General features: G+C 48.5%; 2 protein-coding genes across 2 annotated transcripts in view; both read right to left on the bottom strand.

Moving 5' to 3' along the window:
- The window catches only part of IPO9 (importin 9), a 38,348-nt gene extending 27,814 nt beyond the window's left edge, over positions 1–10,534 (bottom strand). Inside the window, exons 1-2 of the mRNA XM_051771654.1 lie at positions 10,354–10,534; positions 607–668 (exon numbers count right to left, since the gene is read on the bottom strand). Coding sequence (XP_051627614.1) covers positions 607–668; positions 10,354–10,504 — 213 coding nt within the window. The 5' untranslated portion in view covers positions 10,505–10,534. The remainder of the gene's footprint in view (positions 1–606; positions 669–10,353) is intronic.
- A 4,576-nt stretch (positions 10,535–15,110) lies between these two features.
- The window catches only part of KDM5B (lysine demethylase 5B), a 55,558-nt gene continuing 54,284 nt past the window's right edge, over positions 15,111–16,384 (bottom strand). The window contains exon 27 of the mRNA XM_051771641.1: positions 15,111–15,997. Within this exon, the coding sequence (XP_051627601.1) occupies positions 15,860–15,997 (138 nt within the window). The 3' untranslated portion in view covers positions 15,111–15,859. The remainder of the gene's footprint in view (positions 15,998–16,384) is intronic.

Here is a 16,384-nt window from a genome sequence, read left to right as displayed (position 1 = left end):
CTGTATCATAGGAGAGGTCACGAATCAGGAATAAATCTTGTAACCAGGGCAAGGATCACCCCTGACCAGCTTGCTCAGCCTCCCGTCCCACCATGCTGCTTTTAGAGGGGCATCAGGGCTTACCAAAAATGAAAAAAATCCGTGAAATGGACCAAAAAAACTACTGCTGGGCATCCACTGGGCAGCAATGGCCTGCACAGCACTGATTTAAGGCAGCAGCTCAAGATATGGGTCACATGGTAAGTAAAGAAATACAGAACCAAAATGTCTTTTTTCAAGGAGGAAATCACCTACAGAAAAAGCTTCTGCAAAGACAAGCCACATCTTTGCTTGCTGATGTCTACCACCCACCTCCTAAGCTGTGTCCACTCCCAGTACAGTATTGTCTCAGCACCAGGTTTATTAAGTTAAAAAAGCACTATTTTCAAAAAAATGTAAGAGTGTAACACCGGAGTAATGTTGAAACAGAAAGATTCTTGAAAAATTTAAAAGAAAATGGAGAAACAGTAATAGAAAGCTAATTTTTCATCTGGAAACATGAGGGAATATTTTAAAACCCAAGGAAATTACCATCAAAATTCTTTCTACAGTTCCCGGCAAACTCACCTGCCGGATGGCCAGAGCTCCCTGGGGATCCACAGTCAGTTCTGCTAAATGAACACCAAACTCTACAAGGAAAAAAAAACCCAAATGTTGGTATCATAACTTTTATTCCCACACAGCAAAAGTCATCAAGATTTTTAGAGAGAGACATCATACCAACTGAATGACTCATACGTGGGAAGGAGAAGACAATTCCAAAGCACAGCTACTCAAATGAATTATGAGCATTAATTCTCCCCTGTGCTCTCCACAAAAACTTCATTTATTGTCTCAGCATCTTATTTCCTTCTCTCATGGGCAAACAATTTTGCAATGCAGGCTAATAACAGCAAATTATTTAAAACTTTAAAAATATATATAAAAATCTTATGTTCGCTGCAAAATCATTACTCAAGTTCCTACGTGAGGGAGGTATGGAAAAGATCCAGGATGGAGTAAGACAGCAGGCTGGCAAGCAGCAGTCTCTTTTGGACAACCTGGGTTCATCCAGAGAGTGATCTGGAGACATCACTCCAGCTGTCCCAACCCACACCCCCAGACAGCCCAGGACACACCGAACGCCTTCCCGAGCAAACTTGTCCCAGCACAGTGACACCAGGAGTGTGTGGAAAACCCTTCGGGCTGTGGGACCTATTCCAGCAAGGAATTTGTCGAGGAAAAGCAAGAGCTTCTTGCAATTGCCAAGCAAGCTCTGTGACAAAGGCAAAATTCCAACACTTGTAACAATCCTGTCGATAACTGAGCACAGGAAATAAAAGCCAGGAAGAGCAGCTGTTCTGGTATGGTAAATCCACATGCCTCAATACACTTGCTTAAAATTGCAATTTTAAGTTCCAGGCAGCTGATAACTGTCCTAAATACCTCATTTAATTTCACAAGTCTGCTTAGGAATCGCATCTGTGGCATTTTAGTTCTTAGAAACTGTGGAGCAGAAGGTAAGCCCTGAGGTCCCACCAGCAGACAGGCTGAACGTGCTGACAGCATCCCTGACCAAAGTGGACTGAAAATTCTGCTCAAAAGGAGTTCTGCAACTTCTGAGTGCTTCACATCCCAGTGCCTCCTAATACCCACCTCACTGCTAAGAGGCTTTTCTGCCTTAGGAGATAATTGCCTCTCACTTTCCCAAGCTCACACTGAACATGCCCAGTTACTTCACCCTTTCTTCACAGATCACACATTTAAAAAAGAGGAAAATAACCTTCTTATCCCAGCTGCAAAAGCAGGGAGCCTCATCCCGAGATGTACTTAACATAATACTTCTCTTAACTGGAGCAGTAATTATTCTGTGTGCTGTCTGTGATTCCCACACTTGAGTGTGGCATTGCATTTCAGCCCCATCTTTAAAGGGTAAATGGAAGGGTAAAAAAGGGTATAAATGGAAGGGTATGAAGGATATAAATGGGTGTAAAGGAAGCCAGAGTAACTGCAACAGCTTCACACAGCTACAACTTACTATTCTATTTCACAATCTTTAATTTGATTTATCCCCTTCAGACATGGTGCTCTGCACCTGACTTACAGTATTTAGTTTCTGCAGCTTTCCAACATCTCCTTACTGCTCCCCAAGCAGATTGCAGTAGGACACCAGACGTGTTCTCACTGCTGCATGACCAAAGGCTCTGTTGTAAAAGCCCCTTGTGACTGACAATAAGTCACTGAAAACCCCTCTACACACAGGTTTTCAGCCCAATGCACTGCTTAAAAATATTACAGAACTGTACCGTCTTAACTGATAAATGACCATTGTGGCAAATTCCTACCAGGAATCCCACTGAACTTGGATAAATGTACCCAGCAAGGAGTCAGCTTTCCCACCAAACCAAAATTAGAGGGATTTATTGAGAACAGATCATATAAAACAGTATTAGTTGTGTAGCAACTATTTATCCTATTATGTTATAAACACTGGCAAGCTGTTTAATGAGCTGCTCCAAGAATCCTTCCAGGGACTGAAATTACACTGATCCTTCTACAGCTCACTGGCTCCTCTTTTCTCAAAGACTTGGTTTATTATTGGGTTTTTTCTCAGATGGCTGGGAACTTTCTATCTTTATCATGAGTAGCTTCAGTTCAAATGCACCTTGATAAGCACTTCCTCCACCTATATTTTGGAGATTTGAGATATCAGAAACATCAAAGTCTTCTCCTCAAGATAAAGTCCGTAAACCCCAAAGATGAGAAGCTTTTAATGAAGAGCCTGGCATAGAGAACACGTGGCAAACACATTTCCTCTCAGCTCTGTTTCTCCTCTCATTAACCTCAATATTAGTAAAATGAAACTCTCCTGCTTCACAACCAAGCTCTATCTATCATGTAACCGATTTATGTAACCTCTTCACCCCCAAACTTTTGGACAAACTAAGCCAGATCAACCCAAAATTTTGTATTAAACAAGCAGGAAGGAACAAATGAGCAGGACCTTCTGCTGAATCACTGCAATTTCCTGCCCCGTTGAACTGGGTCAGCACTCATCAAGTCCAGCTCAGAATGTCCACAGAGAGCTGGTTCAAGAGCTGCTACAGGTCCCTTCAGCTGTCTCTGCTGGGGGCAGACAGGCAGTGGTGGAAGGAGGGGCTGTGGCAGGTGCTGCAGCCAGTCCAGGTGAATCCAGGTGTCCCTGTGGCCACCAGCACGCCAAACTAAAACAAAACTTGGTCTGCCAAAACCAGATCTCACCGCCACAGCAGCATCAGAAACCGAGTTCCCTTTACCCAACATGTGCCCACCCTTGTCCATCACAGCCTTCAGCCACATGGGCACAGATGTTTTCCACAGGGCTGGCTTTCAACAACATCATCCTAAAGCAACTGGGGTTGAAAGGAGCCTCGGGAGGTCCCCCAGTCCAACCTCCTGCTCAAAGCAGGGTCAGTCACAAGGCTGGACCAGGGCAGAGCAGGGTCTCTGGGCAGTCTACAGACACACTAGGAGGAAACACCGAGCAAGAATCCAATGCTTTGCCAGACTTCTGACACGCTACAAACGTGCTGCTTTGAGGAACTTCTTCAGCCTCCATCATGACACTCAAGAACTGCTCCAAAAGCACTCTTTTTGTCAGCACATCTCTAAAAACTGCAACTGTATTCTCCTCATTTCTCAGCAAAGGACAGAAAAGATTGAGGTCGGACTTCCCCAGCAGTCGTGCTGGCTTTAGGTATCTCCCCTGAAACCCCTTCACAACTTCTCAAGGTGTCTGCAGCATTTCACAGTGCAAACAGCAGCGTTTCCTGCTGTGAACAACCTTTCATCCTGACAGGCAGATATCATGTGTTGCCCTGTGGCCATTTCTTGTTTCAGTTTCCCCGTTAAAAATCAGTGCAATGTTAAAAGTTTACTCCTTTTAAAAATTCAGCTCAGCTGATCCATCCACTCATTTCTGCCCATTGCCCACTCTACTACGATTCAAGGTACAACCCAGAGAGCACCAGACAACCACATGCTGTGGTCATGCCTGCACATTCTCCAGAATTCCTCCTTTCACACAGTATTTGGTTTTATGGCATAAAACCATGTATTCAGAGAGCACCCACTGCAATACTGAAATCCCTCTCGAAGACGCATTAAAGCAGTTCTGTTGGGAAGGAGCCCACCACAGGCAAAACCATGTTGGAACAGTGAAGCACGAGTGATGCTACAAGTTTTGTGGTATCATGGTACCTGTAGCTCTTTTCCTGGTAAAAGCAGACAGCAAACTGTATCATGAAAATATCATTAGAGAATTACTGAGTTTTCAAGCATCAAACTAAACATGCTGAGCCACCTGCTCTGGAAGAGGAGACACTGAAAGAACATTTACAAGACCCATAAAGCCAATCTACCAATCTGAGATCACATTCAAATCAAAGCATTCGTTGTCTCCTACACAGGACTAGTCTCAAACAAGATGGACACGAATGAGGAGGGTCAGTGTGCCCAGACTGACCCAGGAGTCAATCTGCCAGGGTTGGCACCATCCTCACAGTCACCTGCACATCTCAGCTCTTGACAACAAACGACTTTGCAAAGGACTGAGCTGAAGGTGCTTTTCCATGTACAAGATGCCACAACATAAGCCATGCTGAAGGCAGCCTTATAAATGCCTTTTCTACCTGCAAAAAGGGTAAACAGAAGCACATAATGTAGGCAGGCAAAAGAAAGGCAATTCTCCAGCCTGGAGCCATTCATCTCTCACCACCATGTTTCCAGAGCACAAGAGCTGATAGCTCAGAGACTTAATACTGTCACCATAAATCATCAAACCTGTTATCTAACCAGGCAAGAGGGAAGCAGTGTTTCCCAACTGTCCAAGAAGCTGACATTAAACCTCCTTATCTACATAATTTAGAGGAATGTGTTACAGACACTGTTCCTCTCCATGGGGTGGAAGCCATTCACTTCACAGTTGGACTCCATGACCCTTGTGGGTCCCCTCCAACTCAGAATATTCTGTGATACTGTGAAGTAGGATCCCTGCTGCTGGACAAGCACCTCCTTCAGAGTGCCACTGCCCCTGCTCTGACATTCCTGGAGGCCACTTGGCCTCCACACGTTCTCCACTGTAGTAAGATCTAGAGGAAGAGATCATTTCTCCACATTAGGTAATTATCCTCAAGCCATACAACACTGGTAGTAGTGCACACATGTACACCATCGGGGAGGCACATGGTGCTACCTGGATGGACCAGATAAAGGAACAGAAACACCAACCTCACTTCACCAGGAACAAGCTGATGCCACAGTCAAGCCAAGTTGAGCACAGCAGCACCACTCAACAGCCTGGAGCTCTCATTTCTCTGCCTTCCTCCTGCACAGTCTCAGGGATTGCTTTTATTTATGTTCCATTAAAATCTAGAGACAACAAAGGTCACCAAGTGAACTTTCACCTTTCCAGAGACCCACAGTAATGCTTCTCCCATCCCCAAGCTGCCATGTGGTACCTGTTATTTCAGCAGACAGAAGATGCAGAAGCAGGTAAGAGACTGAGTTTTGCTGAGGGCAAAGAAAAAACTGCCACTGTGTCCTTAATCCAGAGGTGAAATCCAATATTCCTCCAGAACATCTGTTTGGAGTCAGACAGGATACCTCCCTTGGATAGTGCAGCCTGTCCCAGAGGCTCTGACTGTGCACTGCTACCCATCTCTTGTACAAGCACCGGCCAGATCCACTATCAACCTGCTTCAGGGAGTTTGACTGCATCCTCAAAACACCTGAGCCATCCTGACCTGGCTAAGACCTGCCTGGAAAAGAGCAGGAGCTACATGGGGCAGGACACACCACACATGAGAGCCGACTGCTGCATTGGCTTAACCTCATTACACAACCCAACCTAAGCAAGCAGCTTAGGAAAAGAGGCGGGGGCAGAGCAAGGCAGCCCCAACACCCCCCAAGGAAATTTTGGCATTAGGAACTTCCTGAAGTGGATGTTATGTCTGACCACTGTGTTTAATGGTTCTTGATGAATTTTTTCCTTCAGGAATGTTAAATCATCTTTAAACCATTTCTACCTCTAACATCCAACAGCAACGAGTTCCATAGTCTGCACATTGGGGACAACAGCCTAATTCCTTCTGCTTGTTTCAGATTCATTTTCCCTGACAGCCCAGGATATTCTGTGATTTGTGATCTCAGCTTTATGAGAAGTCACAAACAATCCTTCCTCGCTCATCTTCTCTGCAGCTTATTATTTCAGGGCCTCCATCTCTGCTGACCCTTTCCCAGGCGGAAGAGTCAATGCATTCGCTCCTTCTGAGAACAGAAGCTTTTCCACATTTCTGTGAGCGTCTCTGTGCTTATTTTTGCTGCCCTGCTTGATCCCTCCCGAGAGCAGCAGGCCAGTAATTCATGCAGCACTGGCATGAGGAATTTATGTCGGGCTTTGTTCTCTGTTCCCTCCTTAACGGTCCATTTGGCTTTCGGAGCACGGCAGAGCAGTGAATGGGTATTTTCAGGGAACTCTCCACACAGACAATGGGATTTCTTCTCCCAGGGACAATAGTCAGGACCACCCATAACTTTTTACAGCATTGTCTGGGCTGTTTCCCCATCCCCCAACACTACTCTGCTGACCAACACTGACCTACACCTCCCTCAACACACCCTTCCTGAAATCATCCTGTAATTTGTGCCACCGATTCTCACTCTGGTCAGCCTGAGCAGCACTATCAGTAATTTTGTCACACCACTACTCACTGTGTTCCACATCATTTACAGATGTGCTGAGCAGTCCAGCTTCACCTGGGACTCTGGACTGTGTCCTTGTGCTCAGCAGTTTAGTTTCTTCCAAAACTTTAAGTAAGTGAATTTTCTGAAAGCTTTTTGGGAGTTCCAGGATTCCTTCAAACAGTTCTTCTGCCACAACAATCTCATGTACCCAGCTCTCCTCATTCCAACCGCTGATGTAATTTTAACCATTACAGGCAGTGCCCACTCACCTCTACCAGCCCCAGCATCCACCCCACTGCTCCTCACCTTAGAGAGTCCTGACTTAAAGCTGTCCCCAGTTTAACAACTCACACTTAGCTGGTCCCCAAGTGACCTAAGTGGTAAGTTTTATGGCCCAACTCATAGCACAGTAATTGGATGTTTCAGTCCCTCTAAACTCTGGGAGATCCATCCTGTAGCACTTGCTGTTTAAACAAACTGGTAAGTGAAACTGCTCCTGCTTGGGCTTCAATGTGGATCCTCCAATGAGTCTCCTTTAGAGGTCCCCTCAATGTTGCAAGTAAAGTCAACACCAGCACAAGGAATTTGGCTCTTCTGCAGTCCTTCTGTACTCCTTGAATGCACCTTCAGTCACCTGCTGGCTTTGAACACCTCTGAAACACTTCTGCAACATTTGAAAGCATTTAAAGTTTTTATGTCTTTAACAAGTTCTTTCCCAATCTCCTTTTTGCCCTACCTTCATTTGTTTTGCATTAGAAGTGCCAACACTTGTGCTCTTTCTCACTGCCCTCAGTTTTCCTTCAGCATCTTCTTTACGCTGTCCAATGATAACGACATTTTTTGTTCTTTTAAAGTACTTGTGACATGATCTACATATCTTTACCTCAATAATACAGTGCTGGCACACAGTGGATTCCTTTAGCTCCTCCTCTTGGTTTTTGCAAGCTTCCTCATACCAAAGACAGTACAAAAAGGAGAATATAGCTTATTCTTCCCATGCTGCTTGACTAGGACAAGAGAGGAGAAATGAGAGATGCACAGAATAATTCCCTGAAAGAGACCTGGGGAGATTTCCAGTCCAACTCCCATGATCAAAGCAGTATCTGCAGCATCAGATCAGGTGATCAGATTTCCTACACAAGTCTTGGAGATACTCAAGGATGGAAACAACACAAGCTTCTATGGACAATCTGCTTAAAAGTTCCTTATATCCAGCTGGAACCTCTTGTTCCAATTCGGCTCATTCTCCTTCATCCTCTCCCACCCCCACTGTCTTGGCAGTCTCATCATAGTTACCAGAAGCTGCTCTCAGACCCATCCCCAAAACCATCTGGAAAACTCCTCCTATGGCGAGTGCTGCAGTTCCCCAGCCCACTCGATGCCCCTTTGCTGAACCCACTCCCTTTGGTTGCTGTGTCTTGCCCTGGGGCGAGGAAGCAAAACCGGACAGGTATTGCAGGTGTGGTCTAACAAACACTGACTGGAGAGGGCTGATCACTGCCCCTGGTCCTGCTCACACAGCCCGGGGTGCAGGAGGCCTCCAGGGCACTCTGCTGGCCCCTGTCCAGCTCTCAGGCCACAGGAATTTCCTGGCCCTTTGTCACAAAGCTGCTCCCCAGCCAGGCAGTGTCTGACTCGCATCCCTGCGCTGGGTTCTCCTGTCCCAGGAGCACAACCTGCCACCTGTCCTTGCTGAATTCCCGGGGGTTCCTCTGGAGGCAGCCCTGCCCTCAGGGCATCAACCACCTCCCCTCTAGTTTGGTGTCACCTGCAAACTGCCCTGTGCAGGTGTTCTGCAGCCTCCTCCAGGTCAGAGGGACAGGTCCTGCATCAGCCCTGAGAGTTCTGGGACTGCAACCACAGGGAAATGTTAGGAGACTTCAGGATATTTGTAAAACCGTGACAAAACAGCCATGTACACAACTCCATCCCTCTTACCCTGACGTTATCCACCAAATGCAACTCCCCTGCATGCCTGGGCTCTCAAAGGGACCTCAGGGACATTCATCACCTAGAGCCCTCAGAAAACGTTCTTCTCTGGAAATCTGTCACCCAGATTGTGGAAAGGTTCACTGTTTGGGGAAAAGTTGCCACTGAGGAGCACACTGACTGCAGTGGCTGTGAAGGCCAAGGCTCTACGGTCGATGAACCTCCCAGTGCTTCCAGACTCCATCAAATCACTCATTCAAACTCCAGGAGCTGCAGGGGCAACACACAGAACTCCTGATAACGTCTCAAGGAAGAGCCAATGTGAGTATGGTACAAGCACACCGAGGGACTGCACAACAACAAACATTTCATCAAACACATGGCCTTCATTCATTCCCAGAGCAGCACAATCATAACACCTCTCTTGGCCCTGTCTTGCCCTCATACCTTCCTTCTTTGTACCACTAGCTGCCCCTGGTAACATTTCTGAGCTGGAGTTCAGGAGCAGAAACAGTTCACAAAACACTTCACAGAACATCTTCAGAATGGCACAATCAGACAAAGGTAAAGCAAAATTTCCAGGAGGGTCCACAAACAACCAGGCCACGAGCATAACTTCAGGCCCAGGGCTGCAGAGCTGCACTCCCCAGCTCCTGTCACAGCAAAGTACCTGCAAATCTTCCAGGGATTTCTACAGGCTCCAGACATTTGGGACAGGTCATAAAACTCAAGCTGAAGCGAAACAAAATGCTGGTGCTGACAGGTTTTTAAGTTCAGCTTCTACACAGGAAAAGCAGCAAGTACCTGAACCAGGCTAGTGCCACCATAAGAAGTCCAGAGGAGTAATGGAATGATTAAAGACACTGCTTGAATTTGGGGTGTTGGCTCTTTTAAGATCTCTCTTTCTGAAGCCAAAGGCCAGTTGCCATCCAGCTCTGGTGTCTTGCCTGTCCCCAGTTCCCCACAGCAGACAACGGATCCCTGTCACTGGAGTTTCACACTGGATGAGGGCACGGCTACACCCTGACCACACTCAGCCTCAAACACACAATGCACAGATGACGACCTGCAGAACATGCCCCAGAGAAAGACAAGGAGCTATTGGAGAGGGTTCAGTGGATGCCACAAAGATGGTGAGGGGTCTGGAGTATCTCTCTGATAACAGACCCTGGGAGCTGGACTTGGCTAGACTGGAGAAGAGAAGACTGAGAGGGAATCTCATCAATCCACACCAGTATCTCCAAGATGGGAGTCAAGAGGATGGTTCCAGACGCTTTTTGGTGCTGCCCAGAGACAGGACGAGGAGCAATGGCCCTAAACTAAACCACACGAAGTTCCACCTCGACCTAAGGCAGAACTTCTTCCCATGGAAGGTGGCAGAGCCCTGGAACAGCTGCCCAGGGAGGAGTTTCTGTGTCTGGAGACATACCAAACCCACCCGGAGCAAGTGACACCGGAGTTGCACCGGGCGATCCCCAAGAGGTCCCTTCCAGCCCTGACCATCCCGTGACTGAGGGAGAGGCACCGGGAACGCACCTCCAGCCGGCAGGAAACCACCACCGCCCCGCCCGCTCCGAAGCCGAAGTTCGGCCGGAGCCCAAGGCGCGGCCACGAGGCGCCGGCACCGGGACCCGCGGCGGCGGCCTGGGGACCCCCCGCCCCCTCAACGCGGCCCTCACTCACCCTCTGTCACCTCCAGCACCTTCACCTGCTCCTCAGCAGCGGCTCGCACCGCCTGCACCGGGCACAGGATCCCTGTCAGCGTCTCCACCAGCGCCTCCTTCAGCCCCTGCGCCACCGGCCCCGCTCCGGGCCCGCCGCCGCCTCCCGCCATCGCCGCCCCCTCCGCGGGCCGCGCGCGCCAAACGCGGGGCGCGCGGGGAGGAGGGGCCGCGGGGGCCGCGGCGCGAGGCGCCCCCTGGCGGCGCGGAGGACCGCGCTGGCCGTGAGGGGCGGGGGGTGTCCCTGAGGGTCGGGGGGTCCCACACAGGGACAGGGCTGGGTAACAACCGTCAGGGATTGCTGGTTATAACAGCCAGAGGGCTGGTGGGGGGAACAAGCTGCGAGAAAGAACAAGACGTGGCTGGAGAAGGGGCCGTGCAGAGATTTTTTTTTTTTTCCGAGACAAACATCCTTGTTTGTAGTTCCTGGGGATCAGCATAGCACGGCACAGGGGCAGGAATGGGGCCGGGAAGGGGCATGGGCTGTACAGGGGGATCCAGACCGCCCAAGACCCCAAAGGCTCCAGCCCGTTTCCAGAAAGGTCTGAAGGAAGAGTGAGAAACCTGCACTGGAGCAGGGAATCCTGCCCATGGAAAGGGCAGTGCTCCCAGGACCCTGGACATCCCATCGCTTGGATCGACACAGCTGGATCAACACGCCAGAACCAGGACTGGGGATCTCTTTTTCTCTCTTCCTTTCTTTTTCTCTCTCCCTCTTTAATCCACCTTCCTCTCTTCTTTCTCTTCCCTTTCTCCCCACCCCTTCACCCAAACCCCACTGCCATGTGCTCGTATGGCAGCTCAGGGACTCACATACCAACTTCCACGCCAAGTGTGTGATGTCCTAATGAAGCTTCCTGAGTTTTTGCAGACCCTCTGACTTTTTGTCGTTCCTTTCCACCACGGGCACTCGTGAATCTTGGGTGCTCCCTTCCCCTTAAGGGTGGGATGTCACAGGGGGGAGGCCCCTGGAGCAGGAACCGTGACCGGACTGAGTCCCTCGCGCCCCTTTTCCCACACACTGATGGGGTGACCACCCAGTGTGAGCCTTGAGGAGCCCACCTGTGTTTTCTGCAGCTCTTTATTGAGGAAGTATAAGCAATTTTACAAAGCGTTACCATCATTACAAAGCGGTATTGACATACACAAAGTGGGCTTCTTGCCTGAGGCACCAAACGCTGGTGGAGCAGGATCATGTATTTTTCTTTTTCTTTCCAATCCAAATGCTGCTTCTGCTGGAGGAATAAACACGTATTTATATAAGCATGGCTTCTGCAAGCCCGGGGGCATTGCTCAGCTCTGCACTGTCCCAGGATTTTGGCTTAGTGGAAAATGTGAGTTCCTGCTGCACCAAAATCAGTGAGGCAGGAGGTCCAGGTCTCTGCTCCCAGGGGACAGGGGACAAGACAAGGGGAAACAGCCTCAAGTTGCTCCAGGGGAGGTTTAGGTTGGATATTGGAGAAAATTGCTTCCCTGAAAGGGTGGTCAGGCACCGGCCCAGGCTGCCCAGGGCAGTGGTGGAGTCACCATCCCTAGAAGTGTTCAAAAGGTCTGTGGCTGTGGCACTTGGAGACGTGGGTTAGTTGTGAATGTGGCAGTGTTAGTTAATGGTTGGACTCTGATCTTAGAAGGATTTTCCAACCTTCATGAGTCTGTGATTCTCTGATTCCATCACACCAGTCTATCACTGGCACTCAGTGCTGCCTGGCCAACAGCAGGTCTGACACGTCTCTGCAAGTATTTGTTAAGGGGCAAAAATGATCACAATGGGAATTGTTTTCTCTGCCTTACAAAGATGTTGTGAAAACCGAGGCTGCGTTTCAGGGAGAGGAGGGTATCCCAGAGCAATGCCTGTCTAGCCCATCATCCTTTTGCTGAAGTGACTGAATAACCACTCTGAATGCACCAACTCATCCTTCTATAGTTGTAGAAATTCCATTTATTTAAATCTTCCAGGCTTTTCCAGGTTTGAATTCTCACCAGTTTGTACATTGCACAGGCTCTTCACAGGTTTCTGTGGGGATGCTCCTGCAAACCCAGCACGCAGAGCTCCCTGATCAAACACTGCACACTCTGCCTCCAAGCTGAATGGTTCTGACATTCACCTCCTCCGATGCACTTTAGGGAAGACAGTTCAGTCACCACAAAAAGATATTCTTGGCATGAAAAGGTATTTATGATGAACTCCTTGTTTCCTCCTGTGCTGTTTCATTCAGGAAGATGTGCAGCAGACATGGGACTGGTGGGACCAGCAAAAATCCCCCAAGAAAAACTGGGGCAGCACATGGAGCAGGCAAAGCACCAGCCTGAGTTACAAGGCATTAGCCCGACCTGTTCCCTGCTTGGTTAAAACTTAACTCCAGGCAGCAACAAAAACATGAAACCCCCAATCCCAACAGACACTGAAGCAGCCCAAACACCCAACAAACACTCTCCAACATGGGGTTTATCTTCAATGACCCCTGGATGATGGAGTGACTCTTTGAGTGAATTCCATGTTCTGGAGACAGGGACCTGCTGGTTTTACTTATATGTTTAGATGTGCAGCTCACACAGATTTCAAGGGGCAAGTATATACACACACACACACACACACATATATAAAATCTGGCTTAGTATTGTGATTAAACAGCCAAATTCCTTTAAAAACATTGCTATAAGCAGCAGGATTAACAAAACTTTCAGAACCTGAAGAACTGAGGTGCAAAAGGAACCTTTGTGAAGCTGCACCTCTGAAGTTAGGGTGCGTCACTATTTCTTTTCAACCACCTTGCAGCAAACCTGCCTCTCAGCAGGTGGAATTCTGGACCCAGCAGCATTATCACATCAGTATATCACATCAGCACACAGACTTTTCTTTTTTTCATGAAATATTTGCTCCTTCTACCCAAGCCCCTTTTTGCTGGAACCTCCAATCCCATTTTTGTCTGTCTCTAACAGTGCTGAACCTGCAGTTCCATTACTCTCCTGTGGCTGCTTTATCTCCTCTTCCAGACAAGACTTTTATTTCCAGTGATGCTGCTCTCAGTGAGGGGCTGTTCCTTCATGGACTCACGTGTTCACATCCTCGAGAAGAACTCTCAGCATGCAGCTTGTTCCCTCCTGGAGGAAGGGTAATGCCATTTTGGAGGGCTGTACCACAGCCTCTCTCTCAGAGCAGCACACTCATTTCCAGGCTCACAGAAGAGCCATCCCAGCTCCTTCATGTTGCTTCCAGGTTGCTCCTGCTGTGTGTGGATCCCGTGTAGTTGTGTCCTGCAGACACATCTCTGGCAGAAACACTAATTGTTGCTGTTTGTTGGTGTGTCTGTGCCTGGCAGGGCCCTGCCTGCAGCTGAACCCCTGCTGTAAGCCCCCATTCCCTGAGCTGCACTGACCCCCAGCAACACAGACCAGTCTGTGCCAGGCTTGGTACAGTGTTTGTTTCAGAGCAGGTTTTTCCACAGCTCGGACTGTTATCTCAGCATTGCACAAAGATTCTTCCAACTAAAAAGAGAAAAAACCCCCCCAAATCTCAAAACATCCTTTTGGTACTTAAAAAGAACCAGTCACACCCTGGAAGCATAGACACAACTAAAGCACATGGGCTTAAGGTTGTCTCCCCCACCCCAAAGCTTTCAGATGGATCATCTGGGCCAGGCTGAAGATTCCTTTAATGGTTAAAAATGAACAATGTTTAAAAAAAAAAACCCAAACCAAATCCCTGTGGGACCAAATTCCTGCACAGTTCTGATCCCACCCACAGACCCATCACATCATTATCAACCACAGATGCTCCAAGGCTCTGCCCCACCCAGTGACTCCGTGTGCTCCAGCCCATGGGAAAAGGGCTAAAACTAGGAGGGGAAAAAACTTACCAGCAAATTCCTCTCAGTGACGAGTGGAGGGGACACAAACCCCACCAGGGTTCTGGTGATGACAGGATGTCACACAGAGAGTGAACTCTACCATACAAAGATCTCCAGCCCCCCCATCTCCCAGGGCTCCACAAGTTCCACCTCTGGCAAGCCTTGGAGCCACACTCCTGTCACCAGGCCATTTCCAGCTGTGCTCTGCAGTAGTGATTGCTCTCTGAAGGATTTTGGGTGCAGCCCCATGTGTGAATTGCCTTGTGGGCCTAAATACCCAACCTCTCCTGCTCAAGGGTCCAGTCCTCTCAGGCAGCACTGCAGCACCACACCTGAACAGCCTTTGGGAGAATCAGAACCATTCCAGAAATGTCCTTATTCCTCGGTTTTTTGGGGTACATGCAGGCAGAAGCAGCTGAAGGGAGCCACAGCCTGGGCTGTGCAGAGCCAGCTCACCATGGGCCACTGGTGGCTCTGTGGCCACCAGACTGGACTGTGGGAGAAGGTCTCTCCTTCGACCCAGCTGGGCAGGGCTGGCAGGAGGAGCTGCCCCACACCTTTGCCTCCTGCATGAAACCCCCATTCCCACCCCTGCCAAGTCCCAAACTGTACTTTCAAATCCTTTGTTCAATCAACCTGCAAATAATTTCAGCTTTGGAAAAGCTTTGTAAAAAACTTGAGGGTTTTTTTCTTTTTGGTGTGAACAACATTTTGACCTGCCTTCTCCTTCCAAATCTGAACAGAGGAGGGAGGTCAGGAAACACCACGGCGTCTGCATGGCTGTTTTGGAAGATGAATCTGTTGGCTAAGAGAACCGATTGATGCAATCAGTGTGGATCCAGAGGAAAATAAAACTGCATTTCAAACTCTCTAAAAACACCAACATTTAATTTTATAACATAACCAGGGGTTTATTCCACAATATAAACTGCAACATTTGATACAAGCTACCCAAAAAAGGAGAAAGCCAAAATACAGCTGTGGCAATTACTTTACAGATTTTTTTTTCCTGTCTTCTACATCACAGGGCCCTCAGTGACACTAGGATCTAACATTTGCTGTCTGTACACCAACCAATGCTAGAAGCAACACGCTGTTCAATTGTCATTCCAGTCACTGAAACCAGACATAGAAGTTATTGCTCAGATAAATAAACCTAGTCTACGAAAAACAAAGTGGAAAAAAACTAAAGTCTCCAAAGAGTTAACAGAGTAAACAGGGATTTCCTCAAAAGAGGATTATTGGAAAATTCATGGTGCAGGTGTTTTTTTTTTGTTTGTTTGTTTGTTTTTTATTTTTTGCACCCAAACCAAGCTGAATTAAATACGCCGGTAAATCCCAGAGAGGTAACTGAATGCTGTACAGTAAAAGGTGCATGTGTCAAATGCCTTCCAAATCGGTGGAAACCCCTGCAAACAGTCAGCATCTCAAACCTCAACAACCACAAACAGATCAAGGGAAAATACAAAAGTGTCAAAAATTGTTTTGAGTTCTGGAAAATGATCCCATAAGGATAGAAGTAGCACCATTTGCAATCTGGTTTTTAAACCAGCCCCTGTGGCTTAACCGGAAAACTGGGAGAACCTTCTTTACTCGAGTCCTGAATGGTTTATGGGAGTTTTACTTCCGATACTGTGAGTCCTTCCCCGTGCAGCTGGTGCAGATATAATCCTCCTTCTCGGCCATTTCGGGCGAGATGCCCACACATACCTGGTGGAACCACTGGTTGCAGCTGCCGTCGCACTGGACCCAATCGACCTGGTGAAGAACAGACATGGGGTTCAGAGCAGGACCAGGCAACACCCCCCCCAGCATCTGTGGGTCATTCTGGGGCTCCTGGTCTACATAAATGAGTGAGAAATGTCCTGTTCTGCAGCTGCCTGGTGCTGGGCATTCACTTGCTCGTTGCTCTCTGGAGATGTGGGCAGGGCACACTCCCGCTTATCCCCCCTCTTGCTTGCCCAACTACCACGGACTCAACTTCTCCATGGCCCTCCCAGACACCTGGGGCTGTCCCTCTCCTTCATGCCCAGCCTGGAAGGACCTGTGCAGAGCCCAAAGCACTGCTCCCACCCACACCTGTATCCCAAGAGCAGAGATGGACATGGTGTTTGCACAGCCCCACCTCCCCCTTCCCATTCCGTG

This window comes from Manacus candei, unplaced genomic scaffold (genome assembly GCF_025592945.1).
Source record: "Manacus candei isolate 608988 ecotype Guabito, Panama unplaced genomic scaffold, ASM2559294v1 h1tg000139l, whole genome shotgun sequence".
NCBI classification, from domain to species: Eukaryota; Metazoa; Chordata; class Aves; order Passeriformes; family Pipridae; genus Manacus; species Manacus candei.
Note: the sequence above shows the minus strand (reverse complement) of the source record. Positions and strands in the feature narration are given on the sequence as shown.